Genomic DNA, 22,730 nt, shown 5'->3' with positions numbered 1-22,730 from the left:
TCAAAAAACATGTAATGTACTTCCAACATACAATGGCAAAGAATAAATATTCCTATTCAAGGGAGGAATATAGGCATTGCAAGGAAATAGTAAACCAAAGCAAGACTGAAATTCAGCAAGGCAAACCCCAAACCCTTCATCTCTAAGACTGACACCTGCAGTTCCTGATGGAATCATCGCATTTGGTTCCAAAGGATGTAGGTAGCTCTGGCTGTGCAGCATACATCCCCTCATGCTTGGGCTGCCTCCACCCATGCTAACATCTGTTCTCAGCAGATGTCTCATGGTTCTTTTATCTATAACATACTGGAGTATCTTTTTTAACTTAGCCTTCACCTTTATAGCTGCACACTGTGGCCTCTCGGGGCTTCTCTGAAGTGGACCCCAACCCTGTCACATGATGTCTAACCTCAGGGGCATTCTGGATCTTGGTCAAGCTTCCATGACTCCACACACTTGCAATATCATGCGCCTCTCTATGTTTCCAGGCTTATCCTGGTAAAATATTTTCCTAAGCAGTTGTTTGCAACCAATGAATCACTTCTGTGGCATCCTTAGTTTAGTGTCTCTCCTTCAAATAAATTTAAATGGTCACAAGATGAAAGCATTGAGAGGTGTGTCTTGATCTCAGAGCACAGTGCAGAGTAGGAGCTTCCTCTGTAGTGGTGCCCATCTCACTAAAACTTGAAACTACTATCTTCATATAACACCGCCACATCTTCTTTGCTAATGCCTTTAAACACACACTCTTCTCACCAATCTTCTCTCTCTCTCTCTCTCTCTCTCTCTCTCTCTCTCTCTCTTGTTTCTCTCAGTCTCTCTCACTGTACTGTACTCACCCTTCTCCTTCTGACAACATAATGCCTTCATGGTAAGATGAAATGATTGGCTCAGGCATTGTAGGCATGTGATACAGCACTAGGCTCCTAGGTAAGGGTCACTTGAACACTGACAGAACTGGTTTTGCAGAGGGCTAAGTGGCTTGCTACAGCTAGCATATCAGCTCAGGTACACTGGAACAAAGGATTGGTTGATGTTCAGGGCTGGACTGAAGAGAATCCAGAAAGATTTCATTACACTACCCAGGAATTAAAGTTGATGAACCATTTATTTCCGTAATTTTCCATTTAGTATTTTCATACTTTGGTTGGCCAGCTGTAACTCAAACCTTGGAAAGCAAACCCACAGGTGAGGGACGAATACAGCTCTTGCTGTACCCTCTTTTCTGACTCAGAGCTTGCTCTTCTTCATACTTAAAGGGCTTTTCTCTTGCAGCTTTTCCTCTTTTTCGACTTCTGGTGGATAATCCCATGGTCATCCTTTCTATGTAGTGGTCGTCAAGGTTGGTCAAGTTTGTGGAATGGGCAAAGGGTGACTAATCATAATCAGACCCAAACCCTGAATTTTTTACTACATCTGCCTTAATAACTTTCTAGTGGAAATTAAAATGAACTAAATTGTATACACTGGTTTGAACAAGCTATCCGCTTCTGAGAACCAATTTAGCTCCAGGAGCTGGGCCTGAGCTGCAGGAGCACTCAAGAAAGAGGCAGACTTTGATCTGTGGCCCCGCCCCCGGGCTGGTGGGGGGAATGGGCGGAGCTAAAGGGAGGAGCGCTCAGGCGGAAGGCGGGGCCTCTGCGAGGCGGCCCCGCCCCAGGGGCGGTGCCAGCCGAGGGAAGGGCGGAGCTCACAGGCTGCTCTGCTTCCGAGACTGAAGTGGTGGTTTGGTCGGGCCTCACGGGTGGCCCAGGTCACTGTTTGCGCCTCGGCGGCCATCTTTCCTGCGTCCCGCTCCCGCCGCGGGAGGGGCGGTGTCCAAGCCGGAAGCGGCTGTGTGGCGGCACGCCGCCACCTCAGGTCAGTGAGTGCGGCCCGGGCCGCGTCTTGGCTCTCCGCTTCTCGGCGACGGGCCGTGTGTAGCCTCGGTGGGCGCACCCAGCCTCGCCGGCGGGTCGCGATCGGCGCGGTGGGATAGTCACCGCGCCTGGCGGCCAGAGGGCCCCGGCTGGAGCCTGCGGGTGTCCCGTGGCCGCGTGGCGACCGCCCTGGGCACCGCGGGTCGCGCTGCAGCTACCGCCCCGGGGGTTGGTGCACCGCGTCCCAGGCTTTAAGGAGAGGCTCAGTAGGAGCGTGGGACTCGTGATCACATTCTTAGTTTACCCGGAATTACAACATGCGCTGTTCCTCTTGTACCTATTAAATACCTCTTGTACCTATTAAATCCTTGGTGAGCCTTATTCTCTTCTGAGACCAAAGATGCAAATTCCTTAGAGAATCAGAGGTGTAAAGCCTCTGCCCCTGTTGAATTGCTAAAGGGCTACTCTTGCGGGCTTTGCATAACTGTTTTAAAGAAAATTTATGTGTGTGCAGTGCTTGGTCTTGGAGAAGATAGTACTCACCCTTTAAATTTCCTGGAACTGCTGTCATTGTACAGTAATTTAACATGGTGAGAAAGTAGAAGGAAACTTTTACAGAACATACGATTGTATATTCTGTTGTTATAGCATATTGGACTTGTGGCCTAATAACCATGTGGGGTTAAGGTGTGTGATGTAAAATACACCTTAGATTTCCAAGACTTAGCACAAAATTGTAAGAGTTCTAAGTAGTAGTGTTAGAGTACCAAAGAGCCCCATAAGTTTAACTGGCCAAGACTATTAAAAAGATCACTAGTCCATCTGTTGGAGGACCTACTTTCCAAAGTCTCACTGGTCCATCACCTGGTGATAGAACCACCCCTAGGAAGGCATATACACCTTAAGTTATGCTAAATAGATGGGCAGAATACCTTGAGTGTTAATGAGGTAGCAAATATTTCCTGCCTGGAACTTCCTCAGATCTCTATAGACCTTCCAGACCAGCCACAGTCATGTAGGTCTCTGTAAGTCTGTTCACTTTCCTGAACTCTTCAGGAAGGTGTAATTTCTCCTTTTCGTCTTCGTGCCTTTCTTACTAAATATGCTTTCTCTGAAGCTTTGGGCTGCCCCTGGCATCCTTGTAGTTACTCACTTTTTCTTTAAAGCTTCCTTCTCCCAACCATGTGGCTGCCAGTCATCTGTGTCTGACCTCCATGTAGGCTCTAAACCTGCATGGCTTCCATAATTTTCTTTCCTTCTTCCCACTATTCACCTCCTCAAGGCAGCTGCCAAGATTACCAGCTCACCTGCCCTGAGGATTTTTCTTTAAGATTCTAATAAAATTGTAAAAGCTTCTGTTTGGGTCCATTCTTAAATTCTTTTATGAATGAGACTAAGAACCCTCTAAGGGGCCCTCTTTTCTTCCCATTTCAATAGTTTTTATAGTGACTATTTTTAGCATTTTTGTTTTAAATAGGTTTAAGTAAAATATATTCCAAATTTCATTTGTTTCTTTTTAAAAAGTATGGCCCACTCTGTTGAATAGTGTTATAGACGCTCAAGTGGTGAGCATAGACTCTACATGGCTTTCTTTTGCTGAGAAACCATTGAAGGGAAGAGAACACTTGTTAAACTTGAAGGTGAGAAACTAAATGTAAGCAGCAGTTACTGGAAATTCTAACCCCACTCCGTGGATTCTCCAGGGTGACCAGCCTTTGAAAGCACTATCTTCCAAGCATTAACTTATTTGAAAGAATGGTAGTGATGCCAACATATGTGGGAAGAAAAGAGCTGATCTTTGTTACAACTTCGTGAGGTGGAAATTTGGTAGATTTTATCCTAGTATTAAGGGACATGTTAGGGTTGAAGCTAGTGATTGGCTGGTTGTATGCTCTCCACCAGATTCATGGTTATGTGTGTTAAAGAGCAAGAACCCATCTATATTTCGTGTTAGACTTAGAAGGGTGGTTATAGACTGATAATTTACAGGGCCAGCTTCATAATGTGCAGCTTGGGCAGTAGCACAGGTCCCAGCATGTAGAATGTCTAGCACGTAGTTTAAATTCCTACTCCCAGTGTGTTGAAATGTTTCGTAATAAATATACAGGCTGCCTGCATTTTCATTTTGCACGAGGCCCTGTAAATTATGTAGCTGATCTTTCTCTACCAGTAGTCTAAGATGGAAGTTGACAGATCTTGCACAAGAACCAAAATATCTGGTCTTGACTTTGGGCTCACATAAAATAAGAAGAATTTATTAGTTCTTTTCTGACTCACATTTTTGTGAATTACTGTAATAATTTTGTGGGTGGTGACATATTTTGCATGTGTAGCATCAGAAGAAATGCTGATTGTTTCTTCATTGACAGTCATGTACATCAAATTGTTAAAATTACAGTGAATGAGTTTTATTGGTGTTCCTCATAAAATACGCTGACAAAAGGAGCTTAGGGAGAAGTCTTTATTTTAGCACAATTCCAGATTACAGTCCATCATATCAGGGAAGTCGAGGCAGAAGGAAATTGAAGGAGCTAGTCCTATTAGAAGCATAGGCAAGAACAGAGAAAGGTTAATTAATGCATGCATGCTTTCTGCTTAGATCTCTCCACTCTTAAACAGTTGAGGATCCCCTACCACCCAGAGTGGGCAGGTCTTCCCACCTCAGCATAATCAAGATAATCCCCTTAGACATGCCCACAGGCCAACCTGCTCTAGACAGTCCCTCTTTGAGACTCTCTTTCTAGGTGATTCTAGATTAAGTTGACAATGAAAACTAATCATCACATGCAGTAATGCTGTTTTTTTTTTTTTTTTTTTTGTTGTTGTTGTTTGTTTGTTTCTAAGACAGGGTTTCCTGTAGCTGATGCTCCTACCTCTACCTCCTAAGTATTGGGTATTGGGGTATAGGTGTGCAGCACCAAACCTAGCAGACAGTATACTTTATATTGCATTTTTAATTGGATTTTTCCATGTAGAATCTAGTTTTCTTACCACATGTAATTTGTCAGAATTATATAATGGAATTCTAGATAAAAAATATGTTTATATAAACATTGAGTTTTTTTTTCTTCAGTGACATAGGAAGATGGACAAGATCTCATGATATGTCAGTCTTTAAGAGGCTTCCTCTATTTGTGAGAAGTCTAGGCATCAGTATCATCCCTTACTAGACAATATCTCTTCCTTCTCTCTGCTGTCTTAGCTACTTCCTGTTATATGATATGCCTCTCTTCTTTCTCATCAATTTTCAAACTCTGTTCCAGTTGGATGTGCTTCTTTGTTAGAATGTAGGCTTTATTAGAGTAGGACTTTATCTACCTCTGTTCACTGCTATGTTCCCAGAGTTTAGAACTGTGCCCAGAACATAGAAGGTACTCAGTTACAGAATAAACAGAAGGCAATGTATTAGAATAATCTTTTTTTAGGAAGCCTCGCTTGGCTCTTTTCTGCTTCACTGGACCCAGTGAGTACTTTGTTCTTAGTTTGAAACCAGCTTCCACTGCAAAGACGAAACACTAATATTCTTCAGGGTAGAAGACGATCGAAGCACAAGAAAATGGGTACTGCTTTGAAATAATAGTTGTGAGAAGTGAGAGAGGGACCACTGAATACATGTATTCATTTAACAGATATTATTAACTGTCTGCTAAATGCCTACCTCTGTGCTCTGTACTAGAAGTACAGTGGAAACCAAAAGATATTTCATCTCTCTTGGGAGACATCTAGTAGAGACACAAATATGTCATTTAAAGAGGAAAAAATAGCATTCAGTGAGAGTATATTTCTAGGTAGGAGAAAGTGGTTGATGTAAAGTTGAACAATTGTTTACTTAGTCAAGTGTGAGGGAAGTGTCCAGCCAGCAGGAACATTTTCAAAGATATATGACGGTTGTGGAGAGAGGTGGATTTTAGGAACTGAAAAGAACAACTCTGTAGCTAAAACACAGCAAGGTGAATGGTATGCCAGAGGTAGACCAACAGGTAGAGGCTGAAAGTATTTAGAGCTTTGTAAATTAGTTGGGTAAACTGGTCATGTTTGTGTCATACAAAGATTATTCTGGGATGGAAAGGTGACTCAGTAAAGTGCTTGCCACATACTCATGAAGACCTGAGTTCAGATTCTCAGAACCTGTGTAAAAAGCTGGGCATAGTGGTATGTATTTGTAATCCCAGCACTGGAGAAGCAGTGACAGAAAGGGATCCCTAGGACTTGCTGGCTAGTTAGTGTTGCTGAACTGGGGATCTCCAGGTTAAGAGAGAAACCATCTCTCAAAAAATAGGTGTACTAATTGGACTTAATGACTTACTGAAAAAAAGGAGGGGATGGAAGTGGCTCTGGAAGGGATGGGGGGTGAAGATGATCAAAATACATTATATGAATGTGTGAAGTTCTCAAAGAATTAATAAAAATGTTACATATTTAAAAATATAGTGGCAAGTGATAGAGGAAGACACCTGACCTGACATCTGGCTTCTACACATGCACACACATACACACAGGCAAACATCCACACAAACATTCTGATTTGAAAGGAGCAGAATGGAAAGAGTGTTAAGAAAATTGTTGAGTTAGCACCACAGATTAGACATTATGTACACCTTAATTTCTTAGTCTGTAGAGCCTTGAGACTGTCTTCAGTGCAACAGCCTGAAGAGAGGAGAAAAGGGGGTAAATAGTTGGGATAATCAAATATTATAGAAAGGCAGGAACAAAGTGGAAAGAAATTGAAGGTGATACTAAGAATATAATTGAGATGACTGCTTCTGGGCTTCAAAGGGGTTAGAAAGAAAATAAAGCCTATATGAGAATTCCTAAATATTTTTTCTAATCTCTAAATTATAAGGGGACTGGAGAGATGGCTTGATGACCAAGAGTACCTACAGAGTATCTTGCAGAGGATCCAAGTTCAGTTTGGCTCTAACAACTGCCTGTAACTCCAGCTCCAGGGGATCCAGTATCCTCTTCTGGCCTCTGTGAATGCTGCATTCATATGTGCAAACTACACTGAGACATACACATCATTAAAAATAAAATATCCCCCCAAAATTATGAATCTATGAAATTCTAGATTGGTTATTCATGACTAAAAACATTTGCAAGATTAAAAGGTAAAACAATTACATTTGAGTTGTATACTTAGAATATATCTTTATTAGGAATGTATGTCAACCTGTATACCTGATACCTGGAATAGATATGAACAGACCTTGTCTTTGCCCTCCTTTGAAAACTGACAACTTATTTGTATGAGAATTGTAAATGTATTTGTTCATTTTGAATCTAAACTATTACTTCTTGCCAACCTGTTAGAAACAAACACTTAAATATTTGTAGCCAGATGTTGTTATTCAAGCAGTGTTTTTAACCAATCCAGTTTTAGTCAATACTTACCTAGTTGTATAGAATTGAAACCTGAAAGAGCCTCTAGTGCATATTAAATATGTAATAGCACACCATACTTCTGGTTCTGAAGCTGTTGATCAGATTAAAGTTGATGTTCAGATTTTAAAAGTGAATCAGTTTAAAGAAAAATATTCAGTGGTATATGTGGTATATACAAGTGGTATATGAATGAATAGAGTTTGGGAAATGCTTATCTAAAGCCACTTTGTTACTGAACAGATGAGAAAGCCACCCTCTAATAAATATACAGCAAAGCTAGAAATCAGTCTCCTATCTCCTTTGTACATTTCAGTTTTTATTCTGAGATACAAATCTGGTTTTTATTGTTGAAAGTTGAAGAAACTATTAACTTAGTACAATATTATGCTTTAGATGTGTATTCATTATACTGTACATATGCAGTTGTTTATATTAAAGTTACTTTAAACTCAATGAAATTTAACATCTTAACCATTCTAATGCTTGGTAGCTACATGTGTCTAAGAATTCCCATATTAGCACAAATACAGAACATTTATCATTGAGGAAAAGTTCAGTAGAACAGTGAGGCTCTATTGCTTAGGAACATGATTCATACTACTTTCACTCTTCAAAGGTATGATGCTTATTAATTTACTCATCACATTGAAGTTTTTATAACTTGAGGTTAAATTGAAGGTATAGTAACTAGACAATTAAAATAATTCATCATGGGAAATAAGGCAGGATTGGGTTCTCAAATTCCTACTAGTTCACTTTATTGGAAGAAGTGGTTTCTCTCCTTTCTCTTTTGTTTTCTGGTTTGTATTTTGAGACAGGGTTTCCCTATAGCACCAGCTAGCCCAGAATTCACTATGTGGACCAGGCCAGCCTCTTATCTCACAGAGATTCGCCTGCCTCTGCTTTCCAGATGCTGGAAATAAAGGTGTGTGCCACTGCACACAACCTAGCCATATTTGATCTTCTGAATACAAGCCAAAAAATGTTTGTAAATACAAAAGCCGTCCTTTCTTCTTTTTAAATCAATTGAATATTGCCTTGAATCTGAAGAAGATAGAGGAAATACAAAAATATGAGTACTCATAGAGAATTCAACTTAAGGATTATATTTTGTTTATGTTTTAAACCTTTTATTTTTGAACATTTTCAGTGAATGGCCCTGACTGGAGTTTTTGAGCACATCAATAAACATGAGCGGGACCAAACCTGATATTCTGTGGGCACCACACCAGGTTGATAGATTTGTTGTCTGCGACTCAGAACTGAGCCTTTATCATGTGGAATCTGCTGTGAATTCAGAACTCAAAGCTGGATCTTTACGCTTGTCTGAAGACTCTGCAGCTACATTGCTGTCGATAAATTCAGATACACCCTATATGAAATGTGTTGCATGGTATCTCAATTATGATCCTGAATGTCTCCTAGCAGTTGGACAAGCAAATGGTCGAGTTGTACTTACAAGTCTTGGTCAAGATCATAACTCAAAGTTCAAAGATTTGATAGGAAAAGAATTTGTTCCAAAACATGCACGACAATGCAATACCCTGGCATGGAATCCATTGGATAGTAACTGGCTTGCTGCTGGCCTAGATAAACACAGAGCTGACTTTTCAGTGCTAATATGGGATATCTGCAGCAAATACACTCCTGATATTGTTCCCATGGAAAAAGTGAGACTTTCAGCAGGTGAAGCTGAAACAACATTATTAGTAACAAAACCACTTTATGAGTTAGGACAAAATGATGCTTGTCTCTCTCTCTGTTGGCTTCCACGAGACCAGAAACTTCTCCTTGCTGGTATGCATCGTAACCTAGCCATATTTGATCTTCGGAATACAAGCCAAAAAATGTTTGTAAATACAAAAGCCGTTCAAGGGGTAACAGTAGACCCATACTTCCACGATCGTGTTGCTTCCTTCTATGAAGGTCAGGTTGCAATATGGGATCTTAGAAAATTTGAGAAACCAGTCTTGACTTTAACTGAGCAACCAAAGCCCTTAACAAAAGTAGCATGGTGTCCAACTAGGACTGGTCTGCTTGCCACTCTAACAAGGGATAGTAATATTATTAGGTTGTATGATATGCAGCATACACCCACTCCCATTGGCGATGAGACTGAGCCCACTATAATTGAAAGAAGTGTGCAGCCTTGTGACAATTACATTGCTTCCTTTGCATGGCATCCAACAAGTCAAAATCGAATGATTGTTGTGACTTCCAATCGAACAATGTCTGACTTCACTGTTTTTGAAAGGATATCTCTTGCCTGGAGCCCAATTACATCTTTAATGTGGGCTTGTGGTCGTCATTTGTATGAATGTGCAGAAGAAGAGAGTGATAATTCTTTAGAAAAAGATATAGCAACGAAAATGCGCCTTCGGGCTTTATCGAGGTATGGACTTGATACAGAGCAAGTGTGGAGAAACCACATTTTAGCTGGAAATGAAGACCCACAGCTCAAGTCACTCTGGTATACTCTGCACTATATCCTTTGTACTGTTGACTTGTAGGGTTAAATTGGGTAGAAATGTTCTTGAAATTTGCTCAGAGGTCAGCATGTAAACATGTTTTATATGCAAACACAGATTGCATAATAGTAAATTTGAGGTAAAATTTTTAAAATTCTTGAAATACTGTTTTGTAGATTAGGAGCAAGAAAGGTATACAGTAGGCTATACCTCAGTTGTATAGATAACTATTATGACTTGGCTCCTAATTAAAATTAATTCAGCTTTGAAATATTTTATTATGATCATTAGCAGTGTTTCCTATGCATTTAAATACTTATGAAGCAGTATACAGAAGATATGGATCAGAAATCTCCAGGCAACAAAGGATCATTGGTTTATGCAGGAATTAAGTCAATAGTAAAATCATCTTTAGGTAAGAAAATTCCTTTTTGTTTTCAAATATATTTATAATTTTTATACTCTTCCTTTGCCCCCCATTTGATTAAAATTATGGTTATGTCAGAACGGTGTGCATAAATATCCTTTATGCTTTTCTCATGTTCTAATTAGATACTTTAGTGAATTGCTAAGTATGTAAATAAATATAATTGATTATATTTATATACCAAAATGCTTTTTTGGAAGGAATTTTGGTTCTTTGAAGTGGGCTTTCTTGAGACTATTAGTCTGTGTTATTTATTTGAAGACCAACTTTGAGAGATCTTTTCAAACACAAGACGATTTATAGGATGCTGATTTTTAGTTTGGATTTTATCACAGCATCTTGTATTGAAAAGGCTAAATTAAAAGATTTCTAATTGAAGAAGATGCTTTTTTATTTTGCTGCCCAAAGACTTTCACAAAGACTACGCTGTGACATGAAATGTGGTTTAGCTTAAAGAAGTCAGACCTGGGAGTCCTTGATGAGTTGAGGAATCAGTTAATGGATAAATTAGTGTAAGACTGAAATTGATAAACTAAGAATAACCCTCCCTTTCCCTACCTCCCCCCAAACCCAACCCTTTAGACTGGCTGCTTTATTCTTTTCGTTGGAACTAAATTGTGTGTCAGACTGTAATTGTCATTCAACCTAGGATTAGGTCTTTTTAAATTTTATTTTATTATTGATTTGGTTTTGGGGCCTTTTTTTCCAGTGTGTATTTTTTTTACTGAATTTTTGTGCATTTCATACAAAACATCTTAATCATCTTTATACTCCCCTCACCCATACCCTCCCATTACCCCTTCCACCAGATTTCATGCATTCTGTCATTTATGTTAAGGCTTATCAAGTTTGTGTACCCAGATGCCCCTCAGTACAAGTTCATCCACTGAAGTCTAGTCAACCTTTCTAGAATCTCTCCCTTAAAGAAAATCAACTCTCCCTCACCCAGCATCATCTGCCAGTATTTGTTTGGCTAAGGTTGGGGTGTTTTGTTTTGTTTTGTTTTGTTTTGTTTTGTTTTGTTTGTTTTGTTTTGTTTTGTTTTGAGACAGGGTCTCCTGTATCCCCAGATGGCCTGGAACTCGCTATGTAGACCAGGCTGGTCTCAGTCTCACAGAGATCCACCTGCCGCTGTTTCCTGAGTGCTGAGATTAAAAGTGTGTACCACCATACCTGGCCCCTTTCTAGCTTTTGTTAGTCCAGTTTGGGCTCAAGTCCAGTGGCTAGCTTATGCAAAGCCTGGGTTTGTTTAATCTTCAGCATCACAAAAATGATAATATTTTAACTGTAATTATTTAACTAATTTTCAAATTTCCTAAGTATTACAGTTACCTCACCTTGAAATTTTTTCAGAAAGCAATCAAGTATAGTTTAAAATAAATACTAACATGAATAATATTTTAGACTTGTCACAACATACCACAGTGACAATAACTCCTGTTATTTAAAAGTATGAATTAATATTGTGGGATGCATAGACCTACTTTTACTAAGTATTTAGATTATGATTTTTAGTTATATATAATTACATATATAAAATTTAACTTAAAAGTGGCAACTACGTTTTAAATCTTTTTCTCTTTCTAATGTTTATCCTTTTTATACTTGGCCAGATTGATTATAGTCAACTTTGGGCAGTGTGCCACTTTCTTAGAACATGCATTATCTCATCATTTCTGAGTCAAGCATCTGGGCATGGCCTAGCCAGGCCCTCTGCTCAAAGTCTCACAAGTCTACAACAAAAGTTGTAGCTAAACTTTCAGTATTTTCTTCTAGAGATCAGAGTAGGCTTCCAAATTTGTGTGGTTGTTGGCCAAATTCAACAATTGCAGAAACAGATTGAAGCTGTATGGAGTGGGATATAAAGGAAAGTTCCTAGGAAAGAGATTTAGGTACACATTTGGTTCTAAATAGAAGGCTGCTCATCATCTGTGTTAACCAGAGAAGAAGAGGAAAGGATATGTGTGGTACACTGCATGTTTACGGTTCAGTGACCAGAGGTTGAGAGGCTGAGGGTTCCTTGCAGTTGCAGGACTAGGATACATACTTCTTTCTGGTTGATGGCCTTAGCTCCTAGAGGTTACTGACAGCTCCTTGCCATACTACCTTCTCACCAACACAGTACCTTGACTGTTTGAAGACCAGCAGATCTCTTTCCTACTGTTTCTCTTACTTTTAGACCTTCTTTTATAGTTCACCTGATTAACTCAGGCCTACACAATATAACCTCCCATTGATTTACTCCAAGTCATCACCTCAGTGATGCTTTGTTGTTTAGAAGCAAGTCAAAGATTCTACTTGTGTTCCAGAGAAGGGATTATTCAACAAGGAAGGTATTGAAATCATGGAGCCTACTTAAAATTCTTCCTACACCCAACAGATGGAATTAACAATTCTAAAAGCTCTTCTGTATCATTAAGTTATATATAACTACATAAATATACAATTATTTTAAGTTACAAATGAAAATTACTAAATAAAATGAACTTTGTGATATGGACATTCATGTTGCCTAACTCATAATTTAATCTACTCTGAAAATGCTTTTTATAAAAGTAAGGTAATTATATAATGACAATTTGATGATAAAACTTTCTAGAACATTTAAGAATTTGGTATAATTGATAGTTACTAAGCTTCATGTTTGTTTGTTTTTGCCTTTATTTGTCCTCAAATATTAACCTACATGGTATTACCTTACCATTACAGTTAGCTCCCTTGACTCCAATATAAATAATGCTACAAAAATAGTAAAGTTTTGTGATGAAAAAAGAATGATAATATAAAGTTTCTCAACATAGTAGGGGTTGGGACACAAATCATTCTCATTGTATTTTTTTTTAGTACTAACCTTAAAGTCCTTCAAAGCCTGTAATTTTTTTTAATATATATGGACAGTTATGCACCATATAACAATAGTCAAACAGAGGTGGTCCAGAAGAGAAGGAAGAGAGCCCAGGTACTTCTATTGGGTTTTAGGCAAAGCTTAGACATTTCTTGTAAATAATGCAGCTAAACTTCTGGTGCTGGAGAGATGACTCAGTGGTTAAGAGCACTGGCTGCTCTTGCAGAGGACCTGGGTTCAGTCCCCAGCACCCACATGGTGGCTAACAACTATCCATAACTCCAGTTCCAGGGGATCCAGCACCCTCTTCTGTCATCCAAGGGCATTGCATGACACAGGTGCACTTGCATACACACAGGCAATACACTCATATACATAAAATAATAAACATTTTTTAAAAGAAATTTAAACTACCTACTGTCTGGAAACTGGTGTCTTTGTGAAGACAGATGACTAAATATAAACTATGGGAGCTTACATGAAGTGCTCTGTGTACACTATAAAGGAAACAGTTGTGGTGAGATAGCTAATAGCAGGCATATCTATTTAGATTAGAGGGTTAGAGAAGCTTTTCTGAAGCAGTGGTTCAGCTTAGTGGATCTGAACTCAACTGAACAGTAACTAAACTAACTATTGGGAAAAATATTTTATTTGTGACATACTACATATTTATGGTATCATAAAATTGTGAGAAAATGAATATTATAAATGTTGAAATAATTTCTTTTAAAACATGTTTTTTCCAAATATATTTCAAAATAATAAATCAGTATAAACATGTTTTCTGTTTTTAGGAATGGTGGAAAGCAGCAGACATAATTGGAGTGGGTTGGATAAACAAACTGATATTCAGACTTTAAATGAAGAGAGAATTTTAGCTTTACAGCTTTGTGGGTGGATAAAGAAAGGAACGGATGTAGATGTGGGGCCATTTTTGAACTCCCTTGTCCAAGAAGGAGAATGGGAAAGAGCTGCTGCTGTGGCTTTATTCAACTTGGACATTCGTCGAGCAATCCAAATCCTGAATGAAGGGGCTTCCTCAGAAAAAGGTATCAGGTTGTTCTAAGAATTGCCTGTTCATAAAAAGGATGCTGATCATTTTCAATGTTAAGTGAATTTTTGTTGAAAGAGAAAATAGTATTCAGTACTGTGTAGCAGTCAATATTAGTCTATCCCATTTATTTTTGATTTAGATCTGTAAAAACAAAGATGCATCTTAAATGTCATTTTAATAATGTTTTCAAGTATATATTTCTCAATACTTTTCCTTATGAAGGTGATCATCTATATTAAGCTTCCTTAGTAATTGAGACTATTTTAGTTTTTAAATACTTTTACAATACACATTTAAGTGTATTTTGATGTTTACTTTCTCTTTTTGATGATTATTGGGTTAATATTCAGGAAACCAAATGCCATTTTATTGACCAGTATAGAATCTATTTATTAAAAAGCTTACTTTGATCTGGAAAATATTTCTATTTGAGTCAGATTAAAACAGGTTATGTATGACTTTTTTTTTTTTTAAGGAATATGATAAAGTTTCTTGGTCTGGCAATTTGCTGGAAGATTCTTAGGGAAACAAATCTTAGCCTGCAACCAAGATTATTTTTTCTATTACCAGATACATTTCACTTGAAAATTCCTAAGGTATATATAGCTATTTATTTTTAATACACCTAAAAGTTACTTCTGAATATTCAGAATACTGAATTCTTACTTTGGTTCACTTTCAGCCCATTATAGTTCAGTTATACCACTACAGAAAACTGTGCAATTCACTGTAATATATTTATTTATAGTTTAAATGTTGAAAAAGTTAGTGCTTTGCCCCAAGCATCTTCTCCTTCACCTTTGCTTCTAGGAAAGCCATCTTTTTTGACAGTATAAGACATATTTGGTGCCAGAGGAAAGAATTGTTACTAAAATTCTAGAGTTCCATTTCTTGGCTAGGGTTGTTGCTCAGTGGTAGGGTGCTTGCTGAGTATATATGTGGCCCTGGGTTCAATCTTCACTGCCCCGTCTCCCCCACCTACACACACAAAATATAAGAACAATAGCTATTTCTAATTGTAATTTTGCTACAGCCTGAAAGCATGGTACTTTGCTGTCATGTGTATCTGGAAAATTTCGTTATAGATAAAAACACCCATTTTAAAGTTTGTTTTAAAGTACCAAATAATTTCCAGTGATTTTTTTAACTGGGTTAAAGACTTATTGAGTCATACATTACATTTAGAAATGAATTACTCTATACAAATCCCAAAGAGATTCCTTGGTATCATTTTTTAATTTTTTTCTTGGTCTTTTTGAGCCAGGCTCTCTCTGTAGCCCCAGCTGGCTGGAAACTCATTATGTAGACCCAGCTGAACTCACAGAGATCCTCCTGGCTCGCATGGGATCCTGGTCAGTCTCCAGTATTGCCAAAAAAAGATAGAATTTATTCTGCACAGGGTTTACAAATATGTATATGAGTTATTTGTGAGGTTTTTTGTTTTCGTTTTTTTTTTTCCCCCTGTAGTCTCTGCCAAATTTTCCAGTCTAATTCAAACTGCTTATTCAAGTGTGCTCCTTTTTCTAGGCACAAAATTCACCGTCTGATGTCAATGTTTAGAATTTAAGGACTGTGAAAGAATGGGATATTAAGTTTCTGATCATGTTTATTAGCTGGCTATTTTAATATACAGGAGATCTGAATCTCAATGTGGTAGCAATGGCTTTATCGGGTTATACGGATGAGAAGAATTCCCTTTGGAGAGAAATGTGCAGCACTCTACGGTTGCAACTAAACAACCCTTATCTGTGTGTTATGTTTGCGTTTCTGACTAGTGAAGCAGGATCTTATGATGGTGTTTTGGTAAGCTATTTTGTTTCCTGATATCTTCCTTTGAATTAGAAGTAGAGTTTGTAATCTAACTTCAAAATTTTTCAAATATGTGTGACATATTTAAGACATGTTAAACTTTTTGTGGCACATTTCTTCTTGAGTGTCATTCACAACCTTGAGCTATTTAATGGTTGTCAAACTAGATTTGCTTTATATAGTTTTGATAATACAGTTTATAGCTATATAGCAGATACTTAATCTTTTTGCTGAAGAACTGAGGTATACAAATATAAACCTATAAACATACATATATATTTGCTATTTAAATGCTGCTAGTGTGTGTTGTGTTTTGTTTTTAGCTAAGTAAAGCAAGTGATGATCAATCAGTTTTGATTAGGGTGGCTACACATCTTAACGTTGGTCATTTTCAGATGTCCTATTTGGAAAATATTATTTGATCATACTCCTTACAATAAACTGTAGTCTTTCTGTCATTTTTTTTGCCTCTTGGTTTAGCCACCTATGACCACATCATAGCTTCTTTTTCACAAAGTGAGGAAAAGAATGAAATGAGGTTTGCTTTTTCATTTCATTTGTTCAGTTTAAAGCTTCACATTAGTAACACAATTTACTTTGCACTGTTTGTCTTCTTTCCAGTAATGAAAAGAGCCTTCTACATTAAAACTTATTTCTGTTTCCTCTTAAAGCATTTCTTAATAAAGTATAGATTGCTTCAATAATTGCCAATCCATATCATTTGTAAAAACATGTATTTTATTGAGGTATCATACTGAAAATTTTAATCAGTGTTAGTGCCTATTTTGGCAGTGTCTACAATTTGTGCATTTTGTCCATTGTTTTTAATAAACTACTATTGAACTTTTTTAACTACTTCAATATTCAGGAATGTGTATTTGTAGCAGTTACTACTACTTTTGTTAGATAGACTATTTGGTTACAGCTTTTAAAATATTTTATTACTTTTATTTTATGTGTATGAGTGTACTGCCTTGCACCCATATCATGCAATGCTTGTAGAGGTCAGAAGAGGGTTTTGAATCCCCCTGAAACTGTTCTTCCAGAAGACCTGGGTTTGAATCCCAGCACCCACATGGTGGCTAACAACCATCTATAACTCCATTTCCAAGGGATCCAGTGCTCTCTTCTGTCCTTCTCGGGCATTGCATGACACGGATGCACTTACACACATACAGGCATAACACCCATACACATAAAATAAATAAAAAATTAAAAAAAATAGTTATAACTCCAGTTTTGTAGCACATGTAGCTACATCTAAGAACTCAGTTTTTAGGATGAAATAATAGTTCATAATTGAGGAAACAGTGAAACAAGTATTAGCTGAGAGCATGTTTTAAGAAGGGAAAACAGTTGGGCATGGTGGTGCACACCTTTAATCCTATCACTCTGGAGGCAGAGGCAGGCAGATCTCTGTGAGTTTGAGGCCATAGTGAATTCCAGGCCAGCCAGGGCTACATAGTGAGACCCTGTCTCAAAAAAAGAAAAAGGAAAAACCAAAAAGAATTTATAGAATAGTTTCGATGGAGACTGGATCTTTTTACCATCTATAAATTATTTTTTGCTAATCACTGTTGGACCTTCCTAAATTTATAGAAACATTTCAAATAGTTTTTTTTTTATAATATTGATGAATAAAAATTTGAAATTATTATAATGCCTCCGAAGATTTTGCCACAAACTCTATAGCAGCATTTTGGACACAGAAGTATCTCTTAAGTTTTAAACCTTAGTATTTTGTGTTTAGAAAGAGGTATTGCTATTTTTCATAAAACCTGTATTATTATACCCTGTCCACCAAGTTCCTAGACTTAATAACTTTCCATGACTGTTTCTAAAAAATTAATTTCTATGATAGAAAGATTAGATGACATCTTAAGTTTGATAGACTATACATCATTTTTTAAAAATTTATTTATTATTTTTATTTTATGTGTATGTGTGTATTGCTTGCATGTAGGTAAGTGCACCCATGTCATGCAATGCCTGCGGAGTTCAGAAGAGGCTGTCAGATCCCCTGGGACTGGAGTTACGGACAGTTGTTAGCTGCCATGTGGGTGCTGGGATTCAAATCTGGGTCTTCTGCAAGAACACCCAGTATTCTTAACCGTTGAGCCATCTCTCTAGCCCCTATATATCATTTTTTATAGTTTATACTGAAGCTACAGAAGACTGAATTTTGTGTTTGAAGGATAAATCTTTTACTTTCAAGAACAACCTCAATACTGTATAGCCTGAGAGTTACATCAAAAAAGGCGTCTTTGGCAATGAATGATTCTTTCAACATCAATATAGTAACTTCTTAATATATTTGAAATTAAGTTTTCATAGTAGGTCTGTACCTAGTCTCTGTAAAAGTTGAGAAGTTATGGCTTGTACAATTAGCTTCTTGTATTATCTCTTTCCAGTATGAGAACAAAGTTGCTGTACGTGACAGAGTAGCATTTGCTTGTAAATTCCTTGGCGATGCTCAGGTGAGAACTAATTTAATTCACATTTGAGGTGATTAATGTTTATTATCATTTAATTCTTTTAAGACAAAATCTTCACGTATAATTATGGTGCCTATGAGATTGCTACATGATCGCTAAAAGATACTAATTAAATTGAGATTATAAACATGTCTATCATAATTACTTATTTAGAATATTGATTTGATATTTTAGTTTACTTTTGCTCTTAGAAGAAAATTAACAGATTAAAATTCATCTTCTTAGTGATGATATAAGTGATTGATTTTCAGTGCAGTAAATAGTTGCCTGTTGCCTAAGAGGGTAGTAGGGAAGAAGTGTACACAGGCAACTCGCCATGCTGTAGTAATGACAAAATACTGGGGCAGTGGAGAGGAATGCTGGCTGGAGTTTGGACTAGGATGAAGACAGAAAATCAAAGGAAATAGTTGTTACTGATGATTTTGAACATATGATTCCGATTCTGTGATTCTGTTACAACTGCTGTGATAGACGGGAAGAACTGCTGAAAAGAGACCACTTTTCTTAGAGTAAGCCATCTTTTATATTTCTAGGATAGTTATTAGAACACAGTATATGCCTTACATATTTAAAAATGATTGTGGGAGCTGGGGAGCTAGCTTACTGGTAAAGTGCTCACTGCATAAATATGAGGACCTGAATTCAATTTCCTAGAACCCCAAGAAAAAAGCTGAGTGCAGTAGTGTGGGCCTGTAATCCCAGGACTGAGTGGCAGAGACAGGAAGATCCCTGGGACTTGCTGCTCTGTCGTTCTGGCCAAGCTGGCAAGCTCCAGGTTCAGTGAGAGACCATGTCCCAAAATATAAAGTAGAAAACTATTGAGGAAGATCTACTGCTACCCTCTGACCCACATACATTCATGCTATACAAAAATAAAGTGATTATGGATATTGTATTGGAATTTTAAACAGATGTAGACTTATTAGTATATATCTAAATTCTGACAAGGGCTTCTATCTTAAAATGTTTTACATTAGGAGTGAAAATGTTCTAAAATGGACTAGTTCTCAATTTCAAAATATGTAGTGAAACAGACTGCATTAGAAAAATTGCTTTGAATTTTCCAGTTAAATAGATACATCGAAAAGTTGACCAATGAAATGAAAGAGGCTGGAAATTTGGAAGGAATTTTGCTTACAGGCCTTACTAAGGATGGAGTGGACTTAATGGAGAGTTATGTGGATAGAACTGGAGATGTCCAGACAGCAAGTTACTGCATGTTACAGGTTAGTGCAGTTTGACACTAGCTTTACAAACAAAAATGAAAGCGCTAAAGCCATATTCTGCATGCTTTGTTTCCTCAGCTGAAAATGAATGTGCAGTTTTTCTTGCTTTGGATCTTTGGTGTGTGTAGGTTTGACCTGAATCTCTTGAGGATTTGTGTCTTATCTCACTGTCTATAAGTTTCTTCATCAGGTTATCCAGGTTTTCTTTCTGTCTGGGTGAGAAATACTTGACTACATCAGAATTCATGTAAAGCTCAGGTGGAATAGAGAAACTTCATTTCTTCCCATTGTTGACATTCACACACCTATAAAAGTTTCCCTTTCCCTGATCTGAATTATGGTTTCATTTGAAGTGCAAAAGACAAGTTATGCAATAATTCCTTTAACTCTTTCTCTTTTTCTTATCAATGAGTAATTTGAGTAAGTAGCTCATCCATTTTTCTTTTTCTTAGTTTTTGCTGTACAGTGGTTAAAACCAGATTCTTGGAACAGGTTGCTTTCTACTTGACTTTTGTGGGAAACATGAATTCACTATGTCCCAGAGATGTCCGGTTGTCCTCCAGCTAGTCTTAGCTTTTCATGACATCAGTTCCTTTAATGCTGTCTTCCCTTTGTACAGTATGAAAGCCTGCCTTACCTGGGTAAACAAATCAAAATGACCCTTTCTCTACACTGCTTTCCTATGAACTTACCTAATGCTGGCCCAAAATGTCCAAAGTCAGCTTATATAAGGTACTAAGCGACTGCCCATGCAAAAAAAAGTTATTCCTCAATAACATTTTTTCTTACTGGAGTGAGATTTTATCTTTTTAAAAATCAACTATAGGTATACAGCTGTAAGGTACAAATGGGTAAGAGCACAGTTTGTAAATGTCTTTAAAATGCAGACAGTACATAACGTTACTGCGTTCTTATTGTAACGCCACCATCATATTCACCTGAACAAATAGACTAACTCTTAAGTTTTTAAGAGTGGGCCCGAACTCAGAGAACACTAGTTCCCTTAGCTAACTATTAAAATCGTCAAGTCTTCCAGAATTGTGCTGATGAATCTCTCTTGTCCCTCAGCCTACATAGATGGCTCTGTCTTTGTGCTCACCCTGTGCTGATGGAACTGTCTCTGGAGCCCTGTTTTTCCCACTGTCCCTCCATGTCATGTGTCCTGTCCATCCCTCTCCCCTTGTCAAACCACACCCATAATTTATTCAAAACCACTTCTCCAGCTTCTTGGGGGAAGTACAAATTCAAGTTCCGCTCCACTCTTAATCTCCACAAACCATCCCTAGTTCCCATTCATTCAAGGTTAGTTGTCCTTCCCAATCTCCACTGTTTCCATGGAGATGCATGGGTGTACTCCTTGAAGTATTTTGTTACATTGTCAGTCATACCTGCATATGTTATCTTTTTGGGTGAAGTGCCAAACTGAGGTTGCCAAGAAGACACCAAGAGCACATGGTTTCACTGGGGTTAATTAAAAGTCATTAGTTCAGGGCTGGGGAGAGGGCTTAACGGTTAAGAGTACTAATTGCTCTTGCAGAAGACCCAGGTTCAAATCTTAGCACCCACATGGTGGCTAACAACTGTCCATAACTCCAGCGACAGAGAATCGGATGCCCACTTCTGGTCTCTGCAGGCATTACATGGCACTGGTATACTTAGATGCAGGCAGTACATGTATACATATAAACAAATTTTTTAATGTTTTTTAAAAGCCATTAGTCCAGAGTATGTCTGTTAAAAGTCATTCCCACACATGATCTTTTTAAAAGTATGGATATTATTGTTTAATGAGGTGTTTCCTCCATTTATATTTACATGGCCAAGAGTAATCCACCACTGTGCTGTTTTCATTTGGTTTATCTTTCCTTTTGTTCCTCTGCTCTTTCCTGCCTCATTTTGGTTTAATGGCATATTTCTGTATTCTACTTTATTTCTTCTAAAGTCACACTTTCCCCCTTGTACTTCATTTCATGCCTGACGTCATTCTTCTGTATCATCCTTTCGCTTTCCTACTGCACATTGGACACTTTGAGTTATTCTTAAACTTCTCACTTTGCAAATATTAATGTGATTCTGATTGTGAGTCTATTTCATTGTCCATTGGTCAGATATTTTATTCTATATATATTATAAACTCCAACTTAATGTTATTATTTTTACTTTAAACAGTAATTTGTTATATAAATTATGAGAAGAAAGGAAATAATTTCAGTTACTGTACTCTGCAGTTGTAGAATGTCAACTTGTTAAACTTTTCTCAGGTTGGATTCCCTATTTATTCACTAGTTAAGATACTATTTCCCATTAGGTCTTTGAACACATTTCTTTTAATGTTTTTATTTGATTTATTACCTACTGCACTAAATCCTTTATCTAACTCTGACATTTAAGCCATCTTAGTTGTAGTTTCTGTTGACTGCCTTTTTCCTTGATTTTTTACCACATTACCTATTCATTGTATGTCTAGTGATTTTCTTCTTCATTGGCATTGTCTATGTAATATTACAGATATTTGGCTTTGTTAAATCTTTTTCTGAAGAATATGGATTATTATTTTTGAGAAATTAAGTTACTTACCGGTCACTTTTGGTTTTTTATTACCCTGAATTTATGGAAACACCAAGTATTTCCCAAGCTTTTCTAACTTTTTCAGACTCAGTATCTGAACTGTTTCCTCTGAAGATCATATTGAAACTTGATTTTATATTTTATTTGGGTAGGTCTAGAAAAGACTTAAAAAATGTAGGTTGACCATATTCTTTCTTCACTAATCCTTATAGCCGTGGAAGAAAAAAGAGTTAGAAGATAGGTAATTTTTCTGTGATTTTTTTTTTCTTTTTGCTTTAAAACTTTTCAAATTATTTATTTAATAACCATATAATTAGAAGAAGCATTTCATGACAATAGCATTGACATATTCAATAACAATATCCAGAGCTAAGATGCATCTCTTTCATAATAAGCTGCAAATTTTTAGGTTTACAGTTGAATTAATACAGTCATACAATAATGAACTCAGTAAAAGCCCTGTAGGACATAAAATTGGATGAGTTTTTACCCTTTAAAGAAGATCTCCACTTCATTTTAAGATATGTTGTTTCCTACATTTTTTTTCAATAAAATATTTTTTTCCAATTTAGTTTTTTTAAATCAACACTTCAGCTT

General features: G+C 37.2%; 1 protein-coding gene across 1 annotated transcript in view; it reads left to right on the top strand.

The window, feature by feature from the left end:
- The first annotated feature begins 1,679 nt into the window (after positions 1 to 1,679).
- The window catches only part of Mios (meiosis regulator for oocyte development), a 36,858-nt gene continuing 15,807 nt past the window's right edge, over positions 1,680 to 22,730 (top strand). Inside the window, exons 1-7 of the mRNA XM_008855207.3 lie at positions 1,680 to 1,860; positions 8,392 to 9,725; positions 10,026 to 10,124; positions 13,776 to 14,030; positions 15,669 to 15,838; positions 18,256 to 18,321; positions 19,407 to 19,565. Of these exons, the coding sequence (XP_008853429.1) occupies positions 8,432 to 9,725; positions 10,026 to 10,124; positions 13,776 to 14,030; positions 15,669 to 15,838; positions 18,256 to 18,321; positions 19,407 to 19,565 (2,043 nt within the window). The 5' untranslated portion in view covers positions 1,680 to 1,860; positions 8,392 to 8,431. The remainder of the gene's footprint in view (positions 1,861 to 8,391; positions 9,726 to 10,025; positions 10,125 to 13,775; positions 14,031 to 15,668; positions 15,839 to 18,255; positions 18,322 to 19,406; positions 19,566 to 22,730) is intronic.

The sequence above is a fragment of the Nannospalax galili genome, unplaced genomic scaffold, assembly GCF_000622305.1.
Source record: "Nannospalax galili isolate Female #2095 unplaced genomic scaffold, S.galili_v1.0 scaffold187, whole genome shotgun sequence".
Lineage (NCBI taxonomy): Eukaryota > Metazoa > Chordata > Mammalia > Rodentia > Spalacidae > Nannospalax > Nannospalax galili.
Note: the sequence above shows the minus strand (reverse complement) of the source record. Positions and strands in the feature narration are given on the sequence as shown.